The 13,252-nt window shown below is 34.6% G+C and overlaps 1 protein-coding gene across 1 annotated transcript in view; it reads right to left on the bottom strand.

The window, feature by feature from the left end:
• LOC150105459 (uncharacterized) overlaps nucleotides 1-13,252 on the bottom strand; it is a 344,499-nt gene that overhangs the window by 66,256 nt on the left and 264,991 nt on the right. The window contains exons 5-6 of the mRNA XM_090394830.1: nucleotides 12,041-12,109; nucleotides 5,671-5,748 (exon numbers count right to left, since the gene is read on the bottom strand). Of these exons, the coding sequence (XP_090250956.1) occupies nucleotides 5,671-5,748; nucleotides 12,041-12,109 (147 nt within the window). The remainder of the gene's footprint in view (nucleotides 1-5,670; nucleotides 5,749-12,040; nucleotides 12,110-13,252) is intronic.

Raw genomic sequence — 13,252 nt, 5'->3', positions numbered from 1 at the left:
TTCAACAGAACTGTTGATATGAAGGGGGCAAAACAGTGGCAATCAAAACAAGTGGTCATGAAAAGACACACTATACTGCTGTCCTATACAATATACCATGTTGTGCAGATGGTACCAAACTGCCTCCTATGCTCATTTTTAAGAGGAAAATGTATCCTAAAGAGAGAGCATACCATCTGGCATTCTTGTCCAAGTTCATGAAAATGGCTGGATGAATGAAAAGATCATGGCTATTTGGTTTGCAAAGATTTGGTCCAGAAAACCTGGAAGGCTCTTGAAAAGGCCAACTCTGCTCGTGTTTGATCAGTTATGAGCACATTTAACAGAAAAGACAAAAAAGGATTGCAGCGGATTTGCAAACACAGCCAATAGTTATTCCTGGTGGACTTATAGGTCAGCTACAGCCACTAGATATTTCTATCAACAAGCCCTTCAAAGCTCTGATGAAAGAAGAATGGAATAAATGGATGCAAAAAGCAGGTAATAACTTGACACCGACAAGAAGAGTGAAAAAACCAACCATTACTAAGGTATGCAAATTGGTCCTAAACTCATGGAGTGGAGTCAAGCAATAGGTGGTTGTGAAGTCCTTCAAGAAATGTGGAATCAGCAATGCCATAGATGGAACTGAGGATGATCTCATATATATAGACAGTGACTCAAAAGACAGCAATCATGCAGTAGAGATTGAAGAAAGTGATATGTCTGGAACTAATAGTGATGAAGAAAATGATATGCCCGGAACTGAGAGTGATGCATAATTTCTTTGTATGTATCTTAAAAATATTACCTAATTACTAAATATACTTTGAATATTTAAAAAAATATCAAATGTGTTCAGTTTTATGTTTAAAATATTGATTTCTTAAATGTGGGTTCAAAAAAGTAAGGTTCATCTTATACATGGGGGCATCTTATACACGGAAAAATACGGTAATTAATAATCATAAGAAATAAACAAGCAAATGAAATCAAATTAACTTTCACTAACTGTTATTCTTCAAGCACAGTATCTCTGTGCAAATTGTTATATAATATATATGTATATTGTTGTATGATCTTCTGCAATGAGTCTTCGAACTCCATGGAGGTGCCCATACAATAATAATAATGTATTTCATGCAAAAGAAATCAGAACAAGTGGTTTCATTTAACTTACTATTTTGTATTTGAGAAATTCTAATAAATAAGTATAAAAATACATTTATTTATTTATTTATCTAGGCAAGTGAAATAAATATATACTCATGAGTCAAAAACATAAGTGATTACCAAAAAATATGACTATTTACCTAGTAGCATGTTGGGCTTCTTTTGGCTGAGATAACTGCATGCACTGATCTTGGCATTAACTCCACTAGACTGTAGGTTTCCTCAGGTATTCTGGACAGAATAATCTCCTGGAGGTTAGTGACTGAGCAAAGCACTGGTAGGGCAGATGCTGCAGTCCACATTAGTATTATTATCTAAGACCTCCAGGGAGTCAAGGGCTCATTGAGGGAGGCTATACAGTGAGACTGCACATCAACTGTTATACTTTCTTTTAAACTCATTCACATTAGATGTACTCACCACTTCAACAGGCAAACTGTTCCATTCTGTGAGATAAAAATTTAGCTCTAACTTTGAACAACTTAACTTCCATGGGTGTCCCTGTGTTCTTTCCCTAACTTCCATATAATGAAAAGATTCATCAGATGATATCCTATACCATGATTCAGAAGTTTATAGACCTCAATCATATCACGGCTCTTTCTCCTATTAGCCAGAGTCTTTAGTCCTCATAATTTACACTAATGTTCACCAGGATTCAAATCAGGAGGATTAGATGGCAAGGGGAGCACAGAGTACTTGGATATGCTCTTTGAACAATGCTTGTGCAATGCAAGCCTTAACACAAGGCAATGTCTTGCTGGAAGAGTCCAGGGCCATCAGGCCAACTGTAACCACATAGGGCAATACTCAATCTGAAACAATTCCCATTTAAGAATTAGCAGTCAAAGTGCATTCAGTGGGGATGAAAGGATCCAGTGATGTCCATTAAAACATTCCCTATACCAAGATATTGTTGGCTGTTTCTAGCAACTGTGTGGTCTGATTGGCAGAAACAGGCTGAATGACCATAGTGTTTTGGCTCATTAATGCATTTGACATAGCCCATTTATTATATAAACAATAAATTTAAAGCATCTAAAGTGAAAGCAGTTATCTTTTGTCACAAATATATAACCTTTCTTTGGTTCAGAAAACACAACACAAATCTGGGCTTGCTTTACAATAAATGAAGATTTCTGAGCAGTTTGGTGAGGAACAAAATTAATTATGAAATTAATATTGGCAAAAAATCATGTAAAAAAGGATAATTTAATAAATCAATTACTAGTTTCATAAAACAGTATTGTGTGCTTCTTCAGACTGATATAATAAAACAAATATAAAAGAGGTTATTAACATGGAGATTTCTAATAAATGATTGATGAAATATGAGTGTAGGTCACTGTTACAGGATATAACATATTTCATCTCATAGCCTAATTCATCCACACTTAGATCCCTTATGTATGCTGCCTAGAAATCACTTAATATCAGGCTTTGGTTTTTGTTGAACGGGGCAGATATTGTATTCATCTCGCTAGTCTCTTGAAATTTACATACGTAAGTATTAAATACTATGTGTGGTAGTATTTGAGTACACAATATTGTTGCACAAAACTAGTAACTGTTTATTAAATTATCCTACTTTTTTTATGTTTTTTTTTTACCAGTATTAATTTTATAATTATGAATACTAACAAGCCAGGAAAATATAAACTCCAATGAACAGAAATTCCTTATGCTAACTACAACACATTAAAATATGCAAGGTATTCCAAGGAATGATACTAATGCCAGAAACATCAGGAACAATAGGTGAGAAGTTATTGGTAAAAATCATAGTCATTAGTGAGGCTCCATTGACAGACACAGATTTGCCAACAGGAATAAAATATTCCTGTTGACACAGATGTTGTTTATATACATAAAGGATACTGTATTTTCTAGAATGAGAAAATAAGAAGTGGAAGGTTGGTATTGCTAATGACAGTAGAATAATTGCAACCAACAAGTTCAGGAGGGTGGGGTTGAGGGAGGCAATAGAAATTTTCTGGTGTGAGATAAAATGCAACAGACAACATATGGTTGCTGCTATAGGCCTTGACGAAGGCTTATAGCAGCAACCTGGCTAAATAAGCACAGAACAAATAATCATTACAGAGAACTGTAAGTTGTGGGAGGGGGTCATAAACAAGATAAAAATGAAATTTATGTCTAACTACTTAAAACAGCATGTGATGGAAAAAAATCAGATATTTAAATCTAGAGAATTTGTCTCTTTAATCACACTACTCTCAAATGGAAGAGTTATCATGTAGTCTTAACCTATGAGGTGGCTCAGCCTGTGGAATTTTAAGTTAAAAAAAAAAAAAAAAAAAATATATATATATATATATGAAACTACAAAGCCAGTGATAATGATAAACTTAGGAGACATCATAGAGTAGTGTAGTGTGGTGTAAGAAAAAGATGAATGCCAGCTGTGTAAATAAAATAGTCTAGGAATGTTGAGAAAAGTAGCATTAGGTTGCATAAAGGGTTAAGAGAATAAATCTAGTCAGTAGCATGCTCAAGCAGAGCTGCAAAAAAAACACTGTAGAGAGTTTATAAAGAGAAAGGTGATCAGCAAACTGATGAACAGTAAAAACACAAAGGTAAGAAGGGGTGACCAGAATGGTGATGAAGGCAAAATCAGATTATGAAAAGAAAATAGTCAAGAAAGCCAAAGGGAATACTTTTTGGTATTCCCTTTATGACTAGTAAAAAGAGTGATTACAGAAGGATAATTTTAAAGAAAGGTGATGGTGAGGAAGTGATAGAAACAGAAGAAAGTTATGTTACTGACTGATCACTTTACGAGAGTGCATCAGCCAGGTAAAAATAATGAAGTGACTGATGCGACATTGATTGATATGGGATATCAGCTCATGTGCTGCAAGAGCAATGATACTACTCAATTAGACTCTTTAATTTAGGTCTCAGAAATGGCATAATCCAAAGGGAGCAGAAAGAGGAGGGCAAGGCATTCCTGTTACACAAAGGAGGCTCTAAGGCAATGATAGAAAATTATAAATTTCAGTATATCATGAGCAGAAGTTAAGGAATTGTAAAATCTGGTTCAGGTCAGGATTAGGTAGATATGAATATGACATCTGTGTAAATGGCTTTGGGATGTGAAGATATGTGTTTCAGTAATTTACTTACTTTTTTAAAGTGAACCACTGGGTTGATTAAGAGAATTGTTATACTTGGTCAAAGAATTTAATAGGATACTGTACAGAACCTTATTATGTAGGTTACAGTAAACAGGGATGAGTATGGATGAAAGGGTGGCCGATGGATAGACATGAGACAGTAATATATGAAGGAGGTGATCAAAGAGAATGCACAAGAATCTGTTCTTGAATCACTGTTGTTTAATTTATATCTTAATGATATTGGGAATCATCTGAAGGAGAATATCCAATTGTTTGCTAATGATGTTAAACTAGTGATGGCAATAGTTTTGAATACTGCAATAATAGAAATCCTGCAGGATGATCTGAATAGACTGGTACTTTGGGTAAAGGATAATGACAGCGACTTCAATGTGTAAAAATATAATGTTATGAAACTAGGATGAAAGAAGTACAAAAAGTGGATGGAACAGTTCAAAAGATCACTTGGATGTCAAGCAGCACAATGACAAGGAAAGATAAAGAAGTTATCCCTCTTTGTCACTGTAGGTTTCTTGGGTATGTCCAAGTGGTAGAGAACATTCAGAGTTGTTTGCCTAAAATGGTGACTGGTCTATGAATTCTATCCTTCCTATGTGGATAGAGGGGGATTTGTGTTAAAAATGTTAGCAGATATGATAGAAATAAACCTCTTTTCTGCCTAAATTACAGAAGTGGTTTAATAGAGTAGAAAATAAAGACTTTTTTTAACAGTTTCTTTAATGTGAACAGAATTCTATCCATGAAAGGCTACTAACATATTGTGCATGAGCTAAGGGTTTGATAATCCAGAAACTGCATTCTTACACAGAGCTTTTTTCAAGCCTCCAAATAAGCATTATTCACTCCAGTATTCTCAGACTGGGTGATGAAATTCGTCTCCCACCTAAAGACATTCATCAAACATCCATGTCCACAATTAGATTGGAAACCCATAAGCCTCAGCTGGAGAACAGATATACTAACAACTGGTTGGCTGAACAAGACAAAATAATGTGTAAGCATGTGATTAGCAAGAGCATGAGTTTTTTTTTTTTAAACCTGGAGAGTGATGACTGAGCAAAATGGATTACCAGAGAGATAATTAATGAGTTGAATGAGAAGTATGATAAACACTGAATGAATAATAAGTAGTTATGAGCCTCTTGTGATGAGGCTTCAGACACTACAGATGCCGATGTAATAATTATAATCTCTTATTCCAACCAGACATTCATACAGTTTTATAATCTTGCCTTTCTAAGCAAAAGTTATAGTAAATAAATCAAAAAGTCAATGTAAATTGCTATTCTAGGATGGTTATGAATAAAGATACTGCATATATTAATACTGAAATATAAAAACAGTAAAGAGTTGCTACCTTTTTAATACTTGCTTCTCTGATTTTCTCAAGGGCAATCTTAATCTTTTCTGCTTTGATACGTGCAGCATGTTCAGCCTATTAAAAGAAGGACAACATCTAATATCATAACACACACACATGCAATGATATTGATACATATTATACTCCAATATGTTTCTGGGATATTAACTCTAAAGCAGACAAAAGAAACATTCAGATGGCATGTAAATTGCAACAATCCATAGAGTGAAAGGTTATATAAATGAAATGGCCTGCAGATAGCAAATCAAACTGTTCTAAGGGAGAAGATATGTTCAGTGAGAACATTTGGATATGTTCTCACTAAACTCATCCAAGGTGTTCTGGTACACTATACAAGTCTCTAAATGAATCTGTGAATGGATTAGCTATCATGACACTAAATTTTTATCTCTGTATAAAAATCATGTTGAAAGTATGGTATACCATGTAGAACTACTTGAGATCTGCAAGTGGATGTCAAGCACATTCACAAATTTTGCATCTTTTCCGATTGTAGCCTTAGTTTTTCTCTCAATACTCCTAAATATGCAGAGGATACTGTATAGCTAGTGTATATAAGTGTTTCTGTACTACAACTGGAAAACAGGACATCATGTCCATCAATTGGAAAAGACCAGAGTTCGATTCTTGTTGTAATGAGAGGAATCTTTAAATGGAGTTTTTCAATTAAATGTGAGTTAGTTAATCTCATACAGAGGTAGCAGGGTTTTTTTCCTCCTGGCAACTTGAGTTTTTCATCTGTGTACAGGCAAACCAGCCATGAGAAAACATGCAATTTACAGACAGAAATACTATTTGTGGTGGTGGGCTGAAAAATAAATACATACACACACACACACACACACACACACACACACACACACACACACACACACACACACACACCATTTATTCAGTTTAAGTATTTATGAATTTTTTGATAAGGCAATATGAAATGCTATTAACAGAAAAAAATATCAGAATTACATTAAGTTATTTTTCTTATTAAGAGAGGAAAAAATAAGGATAATCAAATTTAACTTCAAATACATTTATGATTATAACAAATATGAAAGGAAAGGGAAGAAGAATTGTAATTTCAAAAATAAATCAAGTTATATTATTTCCTTTGTAATATTTTGTTCTAAACAAACCAAAACAGTCTATTGCCTAAAACTTTAGAATACTACCTATGTCAAATTTTTCCCTTCCTGGGAAAGAAAGTAAATTATATTCTTATTTAACCTAGTGCAAACAACATAAAAAAGCACATAAAATGAAGACTTAGGATACAGCAATTGAGTTTATAGCAAGATGCCTTAGTATCTCATAATGAACTGCACAGCTTCTTGGATTTGTTGTCATGCATTACATCAAAACAGTTTGAACAGTCAAACTGGTTCTGACCTTTACTGAGATCTCAAGAATGGTGTGTGTGTGTGTGTGTGTGTGTAGCATATTATGTGCTACTAGAGCAATTTCATAAAAAGTCAAAAACTCTATATATAAGTATCCTATAAGCATGCAAAAGTTTATATGTAAAAGATATTTTACCATTTTTAAGCATATAAGAGCTTGTATGTAAAATAAGAAAGAAAACAAGAATATCATTTCTTGTTTCCATAAATAAAATAAAGGTTGAAATGCCTAAAGAGGTCTCTTTTTATAATGCATAGCATTATACATCCAAATGAGTATGAAATGCACTGTGGAATATTAGGGCAACTTAATGTGAAAGAAATTGCTGACTATTAGCTTGGTTATGAAAACATTTTAAGCAAATGCAAACTTTTGTTTGCTCACACTTGAATAAAATATAGAATAAGGTAAAATTAGGATGAAAACAAGAATATAAGCTATATAACAATGCAATAAAAAGATACTAATAGGTCAAGAGACACATCAGTCTTTGCACAATAGAATTATCATACATTCTTACCACTGTTGTGGAATCTTCTCTATACTGAACATCAGATTACACAACTTAGTGAAAGGCACAGTCTGTTCAAATAAACACTCTTTTGGCATCCATGCTGATATCCTATCAGCTCCTATTGCCAAATTCTTATTCGGCATATAGTACCTTGTGTAGCTCTGGTACCTTGTTATCATACACCTGAGTTTCTGCATCCAGTGCAGAGGTGGCACCGAGCTCAAAGTTATAGCTCTTAACAAAGTGGGCACTCATTGCTCTTCTCCATCTGCATACCATCCACATTAATTTTTCCTCCCTTTCATTTCTACCCTATTTATTCTTCAAACTCTAGGGACACTTTCCACTATTGCATCATTTACCCTATATTGCACGTATCCTTCCCATCTAGCAACCAATACCATGGGACCAAACTTAGCATACTCATCAGCTGATCATAATCTCCTGCCTTGTAGTTCATCATGTCACCTTTTTCAACTTTTAGATTGAGTGAGAAATCTAGGGAAAGAATTCACCGATAAAACTGTATAAGGAAAGCAGAATTTAAATATACTCTACTAGCAGCTAGAAACTGAATCCAACAGTTACAAATGGGAAAAGACAAAATAAAGTAAAAATTTTCAGGTTTGGAAGTAACATGCATTTAAAATATATTATCTATTTATACTTCAGGATAATCACAGGCATTCTTTCACAGGACAAAGCATGAGCTAGAACATTTGGAGAAGCGGTATGACAGAGAATAGGAAAAAGTAAGGACAGTATTAATGACAAAAAAAAAAAAAAAGACAAACTAAAAAAACAATATTGTTTGATAAGTCCATAATCAGAGGGCTGAATGGCTAAATTGTTTTTCTAGGCACAAAGATTAAAAAGATATTAATGATACCTCAGATTTCAAAAAAGGGAAAGTAAAAGTATTAATCATTTTGGCCAAAGGAATGCTTTGAAAGGTACAGTGTAACAGTGGAGATTTTTTGGATGTCTCTAGCGCATATAATGGATGAAAGGATTGCATATGCCAGCTAGACTGTACTTGAATGGATTTACAGTTATGAGTCTGGAGAAGGTGGATGTGCAAAATCAGGGGAACTAAAGCTATTTCTAGGAAGGATGCAAGTGAACATGTGTCCATGCTCCTATGAGGTGGCTAAGTGTAAGAATGAGAAAGATCATAGAATGTAACAGCTCAGGTCTCAAATGTGAATGAGATGCTCATTAAAAGATTTAAGAGTATCTGTAGACACAAGAAGGGATATCGCATTTATCCTTATGTCAGAAGTATCAGTAATAAGGTTAGAAATTTTGGGCATTAGTTACATGATTAACAGAGGAAGATACTTTCACAGGGTTTAGAAAGTAGATTTACTGTGTTTTAAGAAAGTACAAAGAGAAAGAGAGAACAGAACTAGAGGAGGGGGTAATGATAGCAAAACTGCAATCCATAAAAGAAGAAGTTCAACAAGAAGGAAAATTACACAATGCATTACATTTTAAGTTATATAATGCAAGATAAAAGCCAACATGTCAAAAGATACAGTTAATTATTTCTTTGGGTGAGGTCAAAGTGGATATGTATTGGCAAATTAGTTCAATAAGCATAGGTCAGGGATTAATTATGTGGAATTCAACTATGGAGTCACAGACTAGAAGCAGGAAAGGAAAGTATGCAGATAATGACAGATAATTACCTAAAACAGCATGATGGAAAGCAAAAGTACCAGGGTTTTAAGAATATTGGATCTGGTGATAATATCAGCCAATCTATACATAACCAAGGTAACCACTTTGCCTCTGATTGAAGACAGTCATTCAGTTTTGACATGAGAACTGGCTAGGCATGTGTAATTTTCAATTAAGGAATATATGTGGAAGAATTACTTCCACATATATTTGTCATAATTACAAGCTAGTAATTATGACAAACTGCGAAGGAAGAATGCTAGTAATGCATAGGAAACAATCAGTTAAGGAGCATTTCAGAAAAACAGTCTGCTGCATATGCAACATCAGGAGGATATATCAGGTGTGAAATGATGGATGTGTAGCATCATTAAGCAGGAGCTGCAGAGGAAGTAAATGTATGTTATGGGGGTATATAAGGAGAAAAGTGATCAGCAGATTCATGAGCAACACAAAGAAGAGTGACTAACCATGGTAGAAAGGCAAAATCAGATTATAAGAAAATTAGCTAATCATTCATTGCATACCATATAGCAAAAGAACTCTTTATTTCCTTTGCCTAATCAGTTAATTTTCTCTTATATTATGATTTTACCTTTCCTCCATGGCTGCCACTCTTCTTTGCTAATGGTAAGATGGTGAGAAAAGCAGAAGAAATAGTTGAATTACTCTTTGTGTGTGTGTGTGTGTGTGTGTGTGTGTGTCATCCAGATGAAGATAAAGGAGTGACAAATATCCAGACGAGAACACAGGTAGATGAATTCCAAGTGTTTTGGATATTAAGAAACCTCAGTGTTAGTACAGCCACAGGGCTGGATGAGATATCAGTCCAAGTGTTGTGGGAAAGTACAACAGAAAAATGGCAGTGCCTTTAATCAGATTGTTTATGCCTTAGTTGGAAGACTGGGAGAATGCCATGCGAGTAGAAAGAGGGTAAAAAATAGCAGCTTTTTAATTTGCAAGAGGGTTATGTTCCAGAATGTCTCACAAAATTTAAATTCATGGGTAATGTAAATCACCAAAAATGTGATAACAGCCTATAACAGTTAACTCTTACATCCTAGTTAAGCTAACTTTTTTTGGTAGATACCATTTATTTTCTTTTGTTAGAAGACTGAGTGCTCTAAAGAAAATGATAAGCAACCAAATAGATTTATTCACCTTTATTGATTTATTTATTTTTTGTACAGTAAGAAAAAGTATGTTTTCTCTTTCATTTGATTTCCTTTCTTTTTTTATTTATGTTTTCTCTTGAATCAACATATGCAACAAAAAACAAACAATTGAGAGAGAGAGAAAGAGAGAGACTGAAATGAAGGGTAGCCTTAAGTAGAATGGTGAGAATTGTCATGATCAGATTTCATTCCCTCATATTTAGACAAGACAGGTGAGGATGTTAGACTAACCCAGGAGGTACAGAGTTCACTTGACTGATCCCATGAACACTTGAAAAAGGAAATCAATTAGCTGCTTTGCACATTGCCTCTTCTCAGGCAACAACTATAAGTACCAACCAAGTTCTAGCTTCACTTTGCATTGTACTTTAAAGCTTTTTTTCAAGATTAGGGTATTCATCATGTAACAGATTTAAATGATGGATGAAGTGGACTGATCCATTAGCAGGATGGATAACTTGTGTCTCACATCAGAGTGGATTAAGATTACAGAAGCATTAACCTAACCTGCTTTCAAAACATTACTCTTTTGCTATTCTGTAATTCTAATAGTGTCTAAAATTCTCTATTAGAGTTGCTTTTAGGAGGTATATTTCTACAAGAGACTGCAAAGTTATGGCTGTAACTCAGGGTGGTAGTCTCATCTACTTTGAGGAGAGGAAAGATTCATTATAGTGTTTTCAATTGAATGAGGATCAGAATCAGCAGTTTTAACTAGACTGGCAAATTTCAAGATGATCTAACAGAGTCAGCACATCTGGAAATTTATGCTTTGGCTGCTGAAGAACTGTATATATCTAAATGGAATGCCCAAAGTTCAACAGCAAGCTACTTGTCCAAATTGAAGCATGTTGGGAGACAATGAAAGAAGTGCTTCAATTTTACATTAGTCAGAATGATGTTATTATCCTTGCAGTGTTTTAAAAAGGCAAGCCTGTTGAGTTGTCAAGAACTTCCTTTCAACTTACCAAAGTGATGTAATCCAAGTAGAATTTCCTCCCGAAATCTCAGATTTGTTTCAGCTGATCATGAATCCAGACTATTTGCATTGCAAGGAAAATTTTGCAAACAAATAGAGAATATATAGCAAAGCTCTACCCCCCCCTCCTGCCTCCTTGACAAACTCCTTTGTGGAGATGCTTGAAAAGAAAGCTTCCATGCAGACCTATTAGCTGGTTATGCTATGCAGATGTGTTCTGTGTTCTTTGGCAACATGGTCCACAGACTGATCATCTTTTTAACACATATGAACATCCAAGAATCCTCTATTTCTTTGTTCTTTAATACTTTCTATCATGTATTTCTGGAAATATATGGTGTAACAGTTATTAATACTGAACATAACTAAGTCATCCCCACCCTTCAGTAAGAATACCTTCAATCCATGTGTGTGTTTAGAACATTCCCTCTCCTTAAAAACTTATTTCTTCTCTTGTCTTCATAACTGATAAAAATGTGTTACTCAAGTAAATCAATCATTTATTTAATTAGATTAAACAATGCATATTTAATTAAAGCAATTGGGAATGACAAAAGCAAAGTATGCAATACATGTCTCATAATGATAATTACTTACAGGCAGAAAATTTTCAGTCTCCACTTCAAGCTGGATAGCATGCAGTCTTTGGTTGATATATTCTAACAGCTAGGGAGGATAAAGGAATACAAACATGCACAAACTAGTCCATGCACATAAAGCTAAAAACATTACATGCTCATTACTGACATTTGTATAATTAGAAGAAAATGCATTTCATTTTAAATTTTTAAAGATTATACATCAGCATCTATCTACAGAATGTTGAACTGCAAGTAGCTGCTGTAATTAGCTCAAGAAATGCAGGAAACCAATAAAGATATTAGAAAAAAGATATATTGAAATACAGAGTAGTAAATATCATGCACTGTGATATTACAAGAGTATTATGGGTTATAATGAACTACCACAATGCTAGCTCATGTCTAGATATCTGTTTACCTAAGTAAACATCATCCTAATACATAGGAGGTGCATCAACAATAATGATATTTAAATCTTGCACATATTTTGGGAGCATGAAGATACATCTCCCCCCCCACCCCCAAAAAAACTGATGTCTTTTTCTTTTTTTTTTATATGTGATCCCATCCACAACAGGTTGTAAATCTATAATATATTAACACGGTAAGTAGACAGAGTGGGTGGCTTTTTAATTAATTTTTTATTACATAATTCAGAAATCCTGCTCCAGAGACTAAACATGGAACTTTTTCAAATCAGTTCATTCCTCCAATAAACAAGTTCAGTGGAAGTGGCGGTTGCGTCCTCTGTGCTTGGTTGCTCAAAGTTAGACTTAAGTTCAAGTCTAGTCGCCGACTGGAGGAACTTTATCTAAGCCTTTCTTCAACCGGTTCCCGAGTTAATTGATCTCTGGCACAGGCAAGCAGGTTTTTCCTCCCGGAAACTCAAGAAAATCAACCATAGAACCCACATTATTTCAGACAGTAACACATCTTGATGGGTTAGGTACCAAGAGATGGCAGCACTTGTTTGCCAGCCTCTTCATCAGTGGCTGCTGTAATTAGTGATAGACATGGGTCAGCTATCTCTGATTGGCTACCGGTGGAGAGTGAACTGCCCACTCAGTCTCCAAAAGCTAGATAGGGTATAAAGGCCTCGCCTACTCCCTATAAGGAAATAAAAGGCATTAGCTGATTTTTTATTTTTTATAGTATACCTAACAACAATCGAAAACATCCACATTCACAGTGGGATTTGAACTCAGCCTGTTGGTGAGAAAGCATGTAC

This window comes from Typopeltis vanoorti, chromosome 6, assembly GCF_054136105.1.
Source record: "Typopeltis vanoorti isolate ZY-2024b chromosome 6, IOZ_Tvanoo_1.0, whole genome shotgun sequence".
Taxonomy (NCBI): Eukaryota; Metazoa; Arthropoda; class Arachnida; order Uropygi; family Thelyphonidae; genus Typopeltis; species Typopeltis vanoorti.
This window is presented reverse-complemented; position numbering and strand designations above follow the sequence as displayed.